Below are 13,013 nucleotides of genomic sequence, written 5' to 3'. Positions count from 1 at the left end.
AAAAATATCTTGTCTTCGTTGTTATAACAGTGGTTGGGTACAGTATAGGTGACATCTGTATAAAGATTTATTTTAAATCATGTATACATGTGTATACCTTTTGAAATAATAAATCAGAGAGGAACGAAGAATCTTGTATATAAGTGAAACGCAAAACTTCTAGCTACTTCTAGCATGGTGAATCTTAAAAATCCCTATTGCCTTTCAATCTGTTCTACATTTGTTCTTTAAAAACACATTAATTCATTATATTTCTGATAATCTATGTATGCAATGATTATTTCTAATGAATAATATTGATTTAAAAACGTGTATCGTAATAATTCCCTAAAACCACCGACGGAAGTGGAAACGTATAAAACGGATGTCATCGTCCAGACGAGTAATGGCGTTTATAGCGGACACACAATTTCCTTACTGTTTGCCCGTTGCGTTTAAATTCTCATATTAGAAGTAGAACGTTCTGGTTATCGGTACTATTGTCAAGTAACGTTTTCATTAATCTTTATATTTCGATTATCGTTTCAAAAACGTTTTCACATTTGGTGTGAATAAGTGGTTGTGTACATTTCAAGGGTTTTACAGTGGAACAGCATCAGAGAAAATTTGTTCGCAATTAATGAGCAGGTTGTTTATTCAGTTTTTGTAAATGTGTTTCACTATTCATTGCAAGAAATTCTGAATTTCTAGAAAATTTATGTCCGTCGAATTGCTTTTCCTTTTTTAAGAATCTACAGTCTAACCTTCGCTAGCGTTCTAATTTCGGTGGAAGCAGGTATCACTAATCGTTTACGAGTTGCGAATACGTAATTGTATGATACTAAATCAATTAAAGAGAACAATTTTTGAAACTTGCTTTCATTCAGGTTAAATAGAGTGTAGAGTATTTTCATCAATAGGAAGTCAATATTTTACTTTCACATATTGTGAAAGTGCATTTTCTGTCTTCTTGTGTTTGGATGTGTAGATCCACATTCGAATGCAACGTTTTTCTATTAAAGCAACGACTGTACAATTGAAATTAACATTTCACTTTTTCTTTAATAAATTCATTCATGTTTACAAATATTTTAGTCTTCATTTAATTTATTTTTCACTCATTACTTGATCTGGAAATGTACTGCATGGCATATGTGAATTTGATACCAATAATTTGACGAATGTATTCATGAAATTAAGTACAGTTACTTAATAAAATGCTAATAAAATATGTATTTTATGTTTCTTTTTCCAGAATTAGTAAATGCAATGGATTCAGCATAGCAACATTAGACAATATTAAACAACGAATATGTTTGTCCCTTATTATCCCTTTAGATTATATTTCCTTTTGTATATTTAAATTATTTGTAATATCCTATAAATTATTTCATTATGTCTGCAAATGCTCAATTCGCAAATCCTCCACCAGCTATAAGTTTACCTAATATGTCAGTGCCACCACCTGCCACTCCAAATTTGTCAGCTCCGCCTCCTAATTTAACTACCATAAACACATCTGGAAGCTACCAACATCGGTACACTAATCACAGAGATGGGGCCCGTGGTTTCTTTAAGCCATTCAGGCCTTATCATGCTCCAAAAATTGTTGCTGCTGGCCAGGATAGTTTGCAAGATGAATTCGATGGGAAAAGACTTAGGAAATCTGTTATGAGAAAAACTGTTGATTATAATTCTGCTATCATAAAGAGCTTAGAGGTAGGATTCTTGATTTGCCTTATAAAATTATATCGAGTCAATAGCATATAGTACTAACATTATGAATCTTGTATTTATAGAATCGAGTATGGCAAAGGGACTATAGAGACAGACGTGCTCTTCAGCCGGATGTAATGTATTATCCTGACTTACTCCCACCACCCAGTTATGTTGACAATCCAATAAATGCAGTCACAACAAGATTCGTGAAGACAGCAACAAATAAAATGCGATGTCCTATCTTCTGTATGGCTTGGACACCAGAGGGTAGACGTTTAGTCACTGGTGCATCTAGTGGAGAGTTTACCCTCTGGAATGGCCTTACCTTTAATTTTGAAACTATTTTACAGGTACATTTTGTACTTAATTATGATTTATATTACATAATGTATAGTAAAATATTGTTTCAAACAGCATTCTTAAAATATTTATGCACTAGAATCATTAGAGCTGCTTATTGATCTGAGCATTTGCCCCCTAACGAGCACTGAATAAGCGCTGATTCGCTCGTGCGATCCTCGTTCGGAGCAAATACTCAAAGAAATATGTAGTATTAGGAACTTCGACATTTCCGAAGTATAAACGTAAAAAATAGTCCTTCTATAAAGGGTATGCATCTTTTGCAAATATATTAATAAGAATTTAATCTTTTCTGTGCAGGCACATGATAGTCCAGTGAGAACAATGGTGTGGTCGCACAATGAGAGCTGGATGGTTACAGGAGATCATGCAGGCTACGTCAAGTATTGGCAGAGCAACATGAACAATGTCAAGATGTTTCAGGCTCACAAAGAAGCGATTAGAGGACTCAGGTATACCATCCACCACACTAGTCCTTACGTCTCTTGCGCCACTGTTATCGATGATCCGTCCATCCTTGCTGTAGTTAAGATACTGGACATAACTCTCATTCTCTTCCTTTTCTGGTTTTATGACACTTCTGCTATGATAATAGTGATTCTTCTATGGGTACACAGGTGATTTCCAAAGTTTTTGATAGATAGCAGGTAAAGATTTTTGGGTATCAGGCGCGAGGGAAATATGCTAATAGTCAACTCCATGAAGAGTTCTATGATAAAAATGAATTTTTATACTACACAGTATCTTTATTCGCATTATTGAAGACCATTGTAAAAATGACTATTTTTATATATATATATATACATACATACATATATATGAAGTTTTATATCAGATATAACTTTTTAGAAATATATACTTCGAAGAGGGATATTTTATATAAATTAATAAAATGTGATATAATTACATTCAAAAACGATAAGTGATATACATCTACAAGTAGCTCAATAAATATATTGGTCCCTTTTGATTAAATTGAGTATGCGGTAGATTTTCAGTATTATGATAAATTTTTTTTAAATTCTCTGTATTTTCACGGATCATAATGATATTCAAATTTGACATGCAAGGATAGTGTAAACTTCTCTGTCAACTATGTTGTACGTGTGTTGATATGGAACATATCATTTGTACTCCTAGAGTCTTAGGGACCTAAGTTGATGTACAAAGTTCTCTAGGTGATGGTAGTAAGAACTTATTATTACTTTACATTGCTGTGCGTAAAAGGTGTAAAGAAGAAGGTACAATAAACCACTGGAAAATAAAATTAGGTCCTTATGGCTCTTGGTCCGAGGAGTTTATATAGTCAGATTGTTGGGTCAAGATGTGTAATTTACAATGACTAATAAACAAGAAAGAAATATATACAGCAATACCTAGTCGAGACTCCCATTGAACTATAATAAAAATAAATATCCTGTGTCCTTACATCGTCCACGTTTCAATAAAGTTGAATAAAGACATTGCAGTATTGCATGGCTCTGATAATAAAGTATTTTTTCTTCGATTTGTGTCACTTGTGCCCTTTTGCAGATGAGAGAGAGAGAGAGAGTAGCAGAGATATATAAAATAAAATTCATGTACACTTCGGACATTTTTTTTGTGCAATAAATGTTAAACTTTTAAAAAAATATTACTCTTGGTATATCACTCGGTGGTCATGTGGCATCAAAGAGAGATTATTCTAATTTCACTTCAATGAAACAGTTTGTTGCTTAACGGGCAATAAATTTTGTTTGAGTGCCAGATATGACTGTCGAAGATGGTTTTTTGTTTATTTACAATATTCACACATAGATCTTCCTTTTATTACTGATGTCTGTCTGTTCCTTAACGTGCACTTATCGCAGGTTCCACTGTGCTCATCACACAGAATATTGTGCATTTCTATAATTGATCCGGTAGTAACGTTTGTTTACACATTTCTTGTGTTACAAGTTGCGTTTTCCGTGTATAAATTACTTATAAACTTGTAGGAAAAATATTATAAAAAATTTATCAGTGGTCATAAAACAACAGTTTGTTATACATTCACCTTCTTAAAATTTTTTTCAAAACTGTAACCTTTCATGAATTCGTGAAATAATCTATATAAACTTTTACATAAACCTTTATTTTGGATTCAATAAGGATGCATGTGGAGATGTGAAAATGTATAAGTAAATTCCTTAGCAGGTAGCATGGAGATGAAGGCAAAATACAATATTCTCTACTTACTTCGTACATAGATGAACATTGCATGCGGTAATATTTATTTAATAAGCAGAATGACGAATCAGTAATAAATGTAAGCCATTATATACTTCGAGTTTAATTTGTAGTAACTATGTCCTGAAGTTGTGTTACAATAATGTCCGTAAGGTGTATCACATATCCTATTGAGTTCAATAAATATTTCACATGGTTTGCTACCTTCCACTTTAAACTTATTGCACTTGTAAACAGATTAATTTAAATAAAAGTTAATAAAGTTCAGTGTGCAGTCAATTTTTCATTGTGTTGTGTGATTCTCTTAGCACTCACTACTTTAAGTATTTGAATAACTTGTATCTGTATAAGACAATCGGATTAAGAGATGTGCTACACACCACATCTTATTATAACATTTATTTCATTGAATACCTTTCATTGGCAGAATTTACAAATAAAGATATTTTTCAGAAACATGTAATAGCATATTGTTTAAATATAACTCTTGTTTTTTGGGCGGGTAGTTTCAGTCCAACGGATCATAAACTGGCAACATGCAGTGATGATGGAACTGTCAGAATTTGGGACTTTCTTCGGTGTCATGAAGAACGAATTTTGAGGGGTATATATCATATTTTTTTTTTATGCTATAATTATGTTCGTCGATATAATCGGTGTTAAATAAGTTATCCTTATGGAGGTAGTGTAATTAGAGGCAGGAAAAAACGTTCATACAACACTTGTTTAGGTCATGGAGCTGATGTGAAGTGTGTACATTGGCATCCTCAAAAAAGTCTAGTCATCTCAGGAAGCAAAGATAACCAGCAACCGGTCAAACTATGGGACCCAAAGACTGGGCAGTCTCTTGCAACTTTACATGCGCACAAGTCGACTGTGATGGATGTTAAGTGGAATGAGAACGGAAATTGGTTGGTGACTGCATCGCGGGATCACTTGCTCAAGCTGTTCGACCTTAGGAACTTAAGCCAAGAAGTTCAAACGTTTCGTGGTCACAAGAAAGAAGCTTCCAGCGTCGCGTGGCATCCGAGTCATGAAGGCCTGTTCTGTAGTGGTGGCAGCGACGGAGCTATTTTATTCTGGCATGTTGGGTATGCTTCTGGATGCTTTTTTAGTTTACGACTTTGTGGTTTTTCTTAAATACTTCACACATTACAATTTATCTTTAGAGCGGATAAGGAAGTGGGTGCAATAGAACAAGCTCACGACAGTATAGTCTGGACATTAGCTTGGCATCCATTGGGACACATTCTCTGTTCCGGTAGTAACGATCACACTTCAAAGTTCTGGACACGAAACAGGCCTGGCGACTTGATGAGAGATAAATATAATCTCAACACATTACCTGCAGGATCCGCTGGAGTTGATGATCACGAAATAGGTAAGCAACAAATTATATCAGCGCTGGCCAATGTAAGTAAGCCAATTGTTCTTTCGCGCCGTGTGCCTTCGTAGAGACAAAGAGGCTCAGACTCTTGTCTCTGTTACTACGCTAAATTATGTAGCTCAAAGAAGTGTTACTATTATCCATTTTATGAATTTCATAGCTGACGAGGCAGCTGTAATTCCTGGTATGGGACCAGAAGACAGGATCAACGCCGACGGTGAACCAGAAGATAAAAGCGGTGGAATTCCTGGGTTGGACTTGGATCACGCTGTCGACGAAGGGAAAAAGTTTGCGAACAAAAAAGTTCCATACAGCAAACCAATCCCAAGGAATTTCCAAGCTCAATGGAATGAAATGGAGGCAGAAGATATGGAGCAAGTGGAGGCTTTGAATGCATTTGTGAATCAGTTAATTGAAACTACTCCAGGAGCAGTACCTCTGAATGATGTCACACCTAATGGTATTATATTATATGGAAAAATGATTCCCGTTGAACGTAAGTACTGTTTACCATTCACTCGTGTCGCAAAATATAGCAGCAGGTATATAACGTTGTGAATATTGCAGCTGGTTCCAAGTTAGCAGAGGCAATTAGTAAAGGAAATGACGCCATAAATAAATTAGTATTCTCTGGAGAGATAGAAGAGCTGCGCGATGTTGTTGGCCCGCCAGACAACGTGGACGAGGCCGAGGAATTTTTGCAGGATGACGGCGAAATAGATTATTCGAAAGTTCCCGACATCGAACTTCCTCCACCTTTACCTAGTTCTAAGTTCGCACAAAACCCGGAATTGCTTAAAGCCCTGAATCGCGGTGGGAAACGGAAATTCGACCAGCTGATCGGTTGGAGCGACGGTGGAGCTAGCGATCGAACGTCCAAGATTCATCAGCCAGTATTCGGCGGGGTGATGACGGAGGATTCACAATCCAGCGATACCGACTTAAGATACACTGGAAGCAAAACGAACCAACATTCGAACGAAAATAATTCTTTCCATACCGGACAAGATGAGGATCTCAGGAAACTTCCTCACGGTGATATGGCAAGAAATATGAATCGTGGTGACGAAGATTTACGATTTAACATATCCAGTGGACCCGGTAGGCCTAGTTCGCGTTCTGATTATGATGTCAGAAGTAATTATGCAGACAAAGACTTCAGGAGTTCGCATGGATTTCCCTTAAAGAAGCCTTTGGACAATGACATTTACGACGACAGAGATCGGGATGGTGGTTCGCGATGGGACGATGAAAAATCGATGAACGATGGCCCTCGGAAAGGGGACAGTAGTTTCTCTAGTAGTTTCGACAAACGCGATAATATGCCGATGGGTATGGGCCCCGGCATGAGTAATAATATGCCCCACTTAAGCAACAGCATATCTCACATGTCCAGTCATCACAATATGCAAAATATTAATCCGAATATGCCTCCTCCTATTCCAAGTTTAGTGTCACATTCAAATATGTCTCAGCATCCTATGCAGAATAAACCTTTACATCCTGGTATGCAAGGAATCGATGGTCCCATGCACATGATGCATCATCCCAATATGCACCCTGGTTTTGGTCCGAACGGACCACCCCCTGGAAACTTTGGTCCCAATTTCAGACCACCGAATGGCAATTTCGGTCCGAATCAACACTTCAGGCCCAGTCCGTTACCTCTGTTCGGATCGAATCCAGGACCATTCGGTAACAGTTTTCAAGGTTTACCGAACTTTAGAGGACCGAACTCTGGACCACCGAATTTCGACAGACCCGGCTTCGGTCCAGGTTTCCGGGGTCAGAATCCCGGCCAGAACGCACCAAATAATTTTAATACGAACTTTGGTAACTTCGGAAATAAGCTTGGACCTAATCGTGGCATGAATCGGGGTCCTAACGACAATAATATGGGCAGAAGTGGGTACAGCAACCGTGGTAGAGGACGTGATGGTGATCAATCGCGTGGTATCAGAGGAAGAGATAACTATTGAAACGAATGAAGTATCTTTATGGTGTTGTTGCCAGACTGCCGTTTGCACTGTTATGAACCAATGTTTTGTGCAGGTTGTACAGTTGTCGGTGAAGAACGGCGGTATTCTGTGAAAGCATCGCAGTGTAAGATGAGGACCGACGTTGGATACGGTGCGAGCCACTTTGCACTTTCTGTTAGGAAACTGAGCGTTGCGTGCTTGAATGAAAGTATATTTTTTTTTGGAGTAACTTTATTTGGGAGAGCTGATCTTTTCCGAAGAAGTGACTGATTATCCATTACTAGACGGCTAGATTTCTAAATACGAGATTCACCTCGTCGAAGTAAGCGCGATCTCTCCGCGTCTTATAACACTTTCGCGCAGAATATACGAATGTTTACGGGTCGTGCTAGACCGCAAGAATTGTAATATAATATATAACCGATGACACCAATATTATTTCAAAGAAAAAAACTGTTCACAAGCTGCCTTGCGAAAGAACTTTCTTGTTCCAATTTGAGAATTGATTGGTGCGCGAGGAAAACGAAGGAAGGAAAGAAGCATGTGGAGCATGTTGAACGTTTCATAATTGTTGCTGGTCGTCAAGAAACTGTGAACCAGAACAGTTTACCTATCAGTTATTAATAAAACGGAGTAAGATGCAGAATAATTTGAATTGAAGATCTGTCCCAGATTTAATTTATAGATGTTATACGATAGGTATAGGTTTAATTCGCTATATATATATAGTTCAGATGTAAGATGCATAAATATATATTTTAATTCTACTCTGAATATACCACCCCATACATCGAATTTAATTAAATATAATTTTTTTCAAATGCATTATGATTGTTAGGTATATGTTATATCATGCTTTGACATTTCGTTTGTATCAACTTCATTACTTCCGACGTTGCATGGTTGTGTTGTTTGGTAAAAGTTAACCTCGTGTTATGTTTCCTTGAATAAGATAAATTTGTACAAAATGGGTAAAAAGGAAAAGGCAGGAAGTGGAAACTTAGGAAAAGCATTAATTAGAAATCGTTTTGGTTCTACAAAACGTAAAAAACATGATGATATGACTATGGTAAGGTAATGACTTTGTCCATAACCTTTTACAGTCCGGTACATGTGGTAAAAACGTTTCATTATTTGGAAATTGTACATTCAAATAGATCCATACTATGTCGTTAAATGATGGTTACGACTGGGGACGTCTTAATCTTCAATCTGTTACGGAAGAAAGTTCTTTCCAAGAATTTCTATCGACTGCCGAGTTAGCGGGTACAGAGTTTCAGGCGGAGAAATTGAACATCAAGTTTGTTAATCCAAAAAGCGGAATCGGACTACTTTCGAAAGATGAGAAAGAAAAGATTTTGGAAACGCAACAGAAAAATAAAGCTTTGCTTAAAATACCAAGAAGGCCACAATGGGACAGCTCCACTACAGCTCAAGAATTACAAGCTAAAGAAAGAGAACATTTCTTAGAATGGAGACGTACTCTGTCCCTGCTTCAAGAAGCGGAAGGATTAATGTTAACACCTTATGAAAAGAATCTGGAGTTTTGGAGACAACTGTGGAGAGTAGTGGAACGCAGTGATGTTATTGTGCAAATTGTCGATGCACGGAATCCTTTGCTTTTTAGATGTGAGGATTTAGAGAGTTATGTCAAAGAGGTAAATCCTGAGAAGATGAATACAATATTGGTTAATAAGGCAGACTTCTTAACTGAGCAACAACGAAAGGAATGGGCAAAGTATTTTTCGGATATTAATGTAAGAGTTGCATTTTTTTCTGCTACATTAGCAGCTGAAAGGCAGAAGGTTCAAGAAACAATACAGGAAGAAAATTCGGAAAGTGAAGAAGGTAGTGAAGTAGAAACTGATACAGAGGATGAAGATGATGATGAATCATTGTACAATTCAGGAGCTTCCTCGGAAAGCATATATGAGAGTGCAGATGATAATATGGGGATTATAGATGACTCAGAATGTATAAATAAAAATTCTGAAGTAGAAAATGGAGAACACATAGAACCTAAGGACAACAAGTGTGATTTGCATGCACTGAAAACTTCAATAGAAGAAGTAAGTCAAGACAATGCAAGAATAGAAAACTCATCAGAGTTATTAACTAGGGATCAGTTAGTGTCATTTTTCAAAAGAATTTACAAAGGTAAAACATGTACTGAAGGCATTACAACAATTGGTTTGGTAGGATATCCAAATGTAGGTAAAAGTTCCACAATTAATGCTTTGTTGATGGACAAAAAAGTATCAGTATCTGCCACACCAGGCAAGACAAAACATTTTCAGACACTTTTCTTGGATACGGACCTATTGCTCTGTGATTGTCCTGGATTAGTAATGCCAAGTTTTATCTGCACTAAAGCGGAAATGATTTTAAACGGCATATTACCAATTGATCAAATGAGGGATCATGTTCCACCAATCACGTTATTGGGAACTTTAATACCAAGACATATTATGGAAGATCTCTATGGTATCATGTTACCTCTACCTATAGAAGGAGAAGATCCTGACCGTCCTCCAACAGCAGAAGAAATGTTAAATGCATATGGATGTATGTAAACGAATTTATTATATTACATATATTAAATGCAATAATTTCATATAAGACGGCATTTTTTGCTTTAGATAATAGAGGTTTTATGACGCAAAACGGACAACCGGACAATCCACGATCAGCACGTTATGTTTTAAAAGATTTTGTGAATGGTAAACTTTTATACTGCGTTGCACCACCGACAGTAGAGCAAGAGAAATTTCACATATTCCCCCCACAAAGAAGAACTATTCCTGTAAATAAACATTTGCCAGCTAGGACAATACGTGCGAGTAAAGGGAGTAAGACTAGCTCTGAAGATGTGGATAAAGTATTCTTCCAAAGCAATGTTTCAAGTGTACATACAAAAGGAATGATTGGAAAAATGCGTGGTACATGCCGGATCGGTTCTAGGTATGTAACATTATTGTATATTTATTATTCAATAAAGTCATTCGTGTATAATCATTGACAATAATCATTCATATATAATAGTAATGGAGCGTTTATACGAATGTCCTCGATAATATTCGACAATTATTGTAATTTTCAGCGATACAGGATCAGTAGTTAATTCCACTCAGAGCTTGTTACTCGAAGAAAAACCATGGAAAAAGATAAATAAACATTCAAATAAAAAGAAACGTGAGAAAACGAGAAGATTGTACGCTCATCTCGATCAACATTGATTCGGTGGACATATTAGTACTGTATCGTTTTTTGAACTATTTGAGTTGAAGGCCTTTTCGCTATATAACAGCGGTTCGTATCATGCAATATACAAATCTCTGAGTTTACAGGAATTATCAGAGATTCATATCGATCCTAAATACCACAAGTACATTCTAACGATAAAATACATACACATATAAGAATAATTTACTATTGTACTTATATGCGTATATATTATAAAATTAAAATATTTCATAACTTATGTCCGTCGCGTCTCGCTTTTCTATCCTCTCTGACAACTAGCGTTCGGACATCGCTGAACGAACGCGGCTGCGATCTTGCTTTTACATCTTGCCGACTGCAGGTGTAATGTAAACGCAAATAGCAGATCTCTGAAACATATCCCGTGGAAAGTAATGATTTATTAAATAGGAAGCACGGATCAAATTCCTACTTGTTTACAGTGGAATTCGTTTCACATAATCCGAGTCAGAAAATGTGGCGGTATGCTTTGTAAGAGATATTTTAGTTCCTTTCATAAGTTAAGTTGTTGACAAACACCAGGTTTCAGACATCTGATAGGGTTCTTAATAAAACAGCACAGTGTGTAGAATCGTTCTCGCAAACTTTGATTCAAATTCATGAAGCAGTTCGTCTATGTCATTGTCTAGATCTTCGCTACTGGCCAACTGTAACACCATAGTTTAGTTATTATGAAAGACATGTTATTACATCGTAGGAGTTTACAAAAAGAATTATCAATTTTAAGAGTACCACAGTGACTAATTCGCAAATGAGGAAGGATCCAACTGTAGCTTCTTCATGATTATCTTGGATATCAATATTAATTAGGTGCACTGGTTGATTGTCCTCCTGAGTCCTGGATTCCATACATTCAATCACTTGGTCGTATACCCGTTCTTCGCAAGTAATTAGAATATCAAATTTGTCCTTAGACAATTGAAATCGTTCTGGCTTGGGTTTGATTCTACGATTTCTTTCCAACATGTGCAATAACCCATTTTGTGTATAGCTAATATTACTGTTAAGGAACTCTAATTATTTTCGTTTATTCTATAGACTTATACTAGAACAACAGATATATTCATTTTTGATAGTTTATTATCATTACTATAAATGTAAATAAACAGAGAAGCGTATTTCATTAAAAGTAATAGTATTTTGTGCTTCTTGCCTGAAAAAGAAAAATAAATTGTTTATCAAATAGTTAGGATACTATTGCTTGTCTTTTGATAAAAGGTCATTGTAGATTTCATCATAAGAGGTTCCAAAGTCATAGATATTTGGGCGATCTGGAGCATTTCCAGGAAGTTTAACTTTATCCCCTGTTCCAAAGCTTTTTACATTGAAACCTTTCTTGCTAAAAAAAAGAATGAATTCAAAGTACAGAAAATCCAAACATAATGTCTGTGACATGACTGTCAGCAGGTTTAATTACCTCAAAAAGGCATGGGCTTCCATGCTTCGATTCATATTACTAGAACATATTACGGCCACGCTAATAGAATTCGGCGCCGGCATATTATTCGATTCGTCCACCAGTCAGAAACAAAAGTCGTGGTACTTAAAAAAGAAAATAATAAGGGCAATGTCACTTAACCTCAAGAATCGTTATGCTGTCTGTCACATCCGGTATATCTATTGACGTTACATAAAATGCGATACAGTTATGTATTTCGCTAAGATAATTAATTGGGGCTTGTATGCTCTTACGAATAAAAAATATTAGGGAACCTAATGAATGAAAAGTAATCCCTGCCCTCCACTTTATAGATTTTTCATAGTAATATTCGTAACCATTCGTAACGAAAAGCCTTTAAACAACATGCACCGAAATGAGAGCTCTTTCTTATATCGTGATATTCAATGGTATAAAATGTATTTTGAAAAATTCAAGAACTATCCCCAAATTGCAATTAAGTACATTTGGTAGTGGTATCAGATTGTTGGCTGAATTTCATTGAATTGACATTGTACATAAATACTTGTAGGTTTTAGCATTTCTAGATAATATTATATATTTTAATACATAATTATAATAGCGATAAAAAAACAGATGCCATCTACGACAAAAAGCCCAAGCTACTAGCAAATTGGTACCATATTCATGTCGTCAGGTGGCGTTACAAGGTACTGGAGGC

The 13,013-nt window shown here is 36.2% G+C and overlaps 3 protein-coding genes across 3 annotated transcripts; 2 read left to right on the top strand and 1 right to left on the bottom strand.

Moving 5' to 3' along the window:
• The first annotated feature begins 598 nt into the window (after positions 1 to 598).
• LOC107185977 lies at positions 599 to 8,321 on the top strand. The gene is made up of 9 exons (XM_015573757.1): positions 599 to 627; positions 1,235 to 1,698; positions 1,779 to 2,048; positions 2,359 to 2,510; positions 4,773 to 4,870; positions 4,997 to 5,357; positions 5,436 to 5,647; positions 5,814 to 6,149; positions 6,221 to 8,321. Exons 2-9 carry the CDS (start codon positions 1,375 to 1,377, stop codon positions 7,630 to 7,632), a joined length of 3,165 nt encoding a protein of 1,054 aa, XP_015429243.1. The 5' UTR covers positions 599 to 627; positions 1,235 to 1,374; the 3' UTR covers positions 7,633 to 8,321.
• A 232-nt stretch (positions 8,322 to 8,553) lies between these two features.
• On the top strand, positions 8,554 to 10,953 carry LOC107185967 (large subunit GTPase 1 homolog). Its single transcript, XM_015573744.1, has 4 exons — positions 8,554 to 8,701; positions 8,790 to 10,197; positions 10,272 to 10,593; positions 10,733 to 10,953. Exons 1-4 carry the CDS (start codon positions 8,600 to 8,602, stop codon positions 10,866 to 10,868), a joined length of 1,968 nt encoding a protein of 655 aa, XP_015429230.1. The 5' UTR covers positions 8,554 to 8,599; the 3' UTR covers positions 10,869 to 10,953.
• Positions 10,954 to 11,032: 79 nt separating this feature from the next.
• LOC107185968 (RNA polymerase II subunit A C-terminal domain phosphatase SSU72) lies at positions 11,033 to 12,669 on the bottom strand. Its single transcript, XM_015573745.1, has 5 exons — positions 12,607 to 12,669; positions 12,311 to 12,510; positions 12,089 to 12,232; positions 11,626 to 11,884; positions 11,033 to 11,540 (listed from the first exon to the last, which is right to left on the bottom strand). The coding sequence occupies exons 2-5, from the start codon at positions 12,391 to 12,393 to the stop codon at positions 11,439 to 11,441; spliced, it is 588 nt and encodes a 195-aa protein (XP_015429231.1). The 5' UTR covers positions 12,394 to 12,510; positions 12,607 to 12,669; the 3' UTR covers positions 11,033 to 11,438.
• Positions 12,670 to 13,013: the final 344 nt, after the last annotated feature.

The sequence above is a fragment of the Dufourea novaeangliae genome, unplaced genomic scaffold, assembly GCF_001272555.1.
Source record: "Dufourea novaeangliae isolate 0120121106 unplaced genomic scaffold, ASM127255v1 scaffold54, whole genome shotgun sequence".
NCBI classification, from domain to species: domain Eukaryota; kingdom Metazoa; phylum Arthropoda; class Insecta; order Hymenoptera; family Halictidae; genus Dufourea; species Dufourea novaeangliae.
The sequence above is the reverse complement of the archived record's forward strand: the minus strand, read 5'-3'. Positions and strand labels throughout refer to the sequence as shown.

Excerpts from the sequence above, each read along its gene's own strand:
- LOC107185968 (XM_015573745.1), bottom strand. The coding sequence starts at position 12,393 with ATGCCGGCGCCGAATTCTATTAGCGTGGCCGTAATATGTTCTAGTAAT. Across the intron at positions 12,233-12,310 it reads GAAGCCCATGCCTTTTTGAG|CAAGAAAGGTTTCAATGTAA; the intron begins GTAATTAAACCT and ends TCTTTTTTTTAG. Across the intron at positions 11,541-11,625 it reads TTTGCGAATTAGTCACTGTG|TTGGCCAGTAGCGAAGATCT; the intron begins GTACTCTTAAAA and ends ATGGTGTTACAG.
- LOC107185977 (XM_015573757.1), top strand. The coding sequence starts at position 1,375 with ATGTCTGCAAATGCTCAATTCGCAAATCCTCCACCAGCTATAAGTTTA. Across the intron at positions 2,511-4,772 it reads GAAGCGATTAGAGGACTCAG|TTTCAGTCCAACGGATCATA; the intron begins GTATACCATCCA and ends TTGGGCGGGTAG. Across the intron at positions 6,150-6,220 it reads AAAAATGATTCCCGTTGAAC|CTGGTTCCAAGTTAGCAGAG; the intron begins GTAAGTACTGTT and ends TGAATATTGCAG.
- LOC107185967 (XM_015573744.1), top strand. The coding sequence starts at position 8,600 with ATGGGTAAAAAGGAAAAGGCAGGAAGTGGAAACTTAGGAAAAGCATTA. Across the intron at positions 10,198-10,271 it reads AATGTTAAATGCATATGGAT|ATAATAGAGGTTTTATGACG; the intron begins GTATGTAAACGA and ends TTTTTGCTTTAG. Across the intron at positions 10,594-10,732 it reads ACATGCCGGATCGGTTCTAG|CGATACAGGATCAGTAGTTA; the intron begins GTATGTAACATT and ends TGTAATTTTCAG.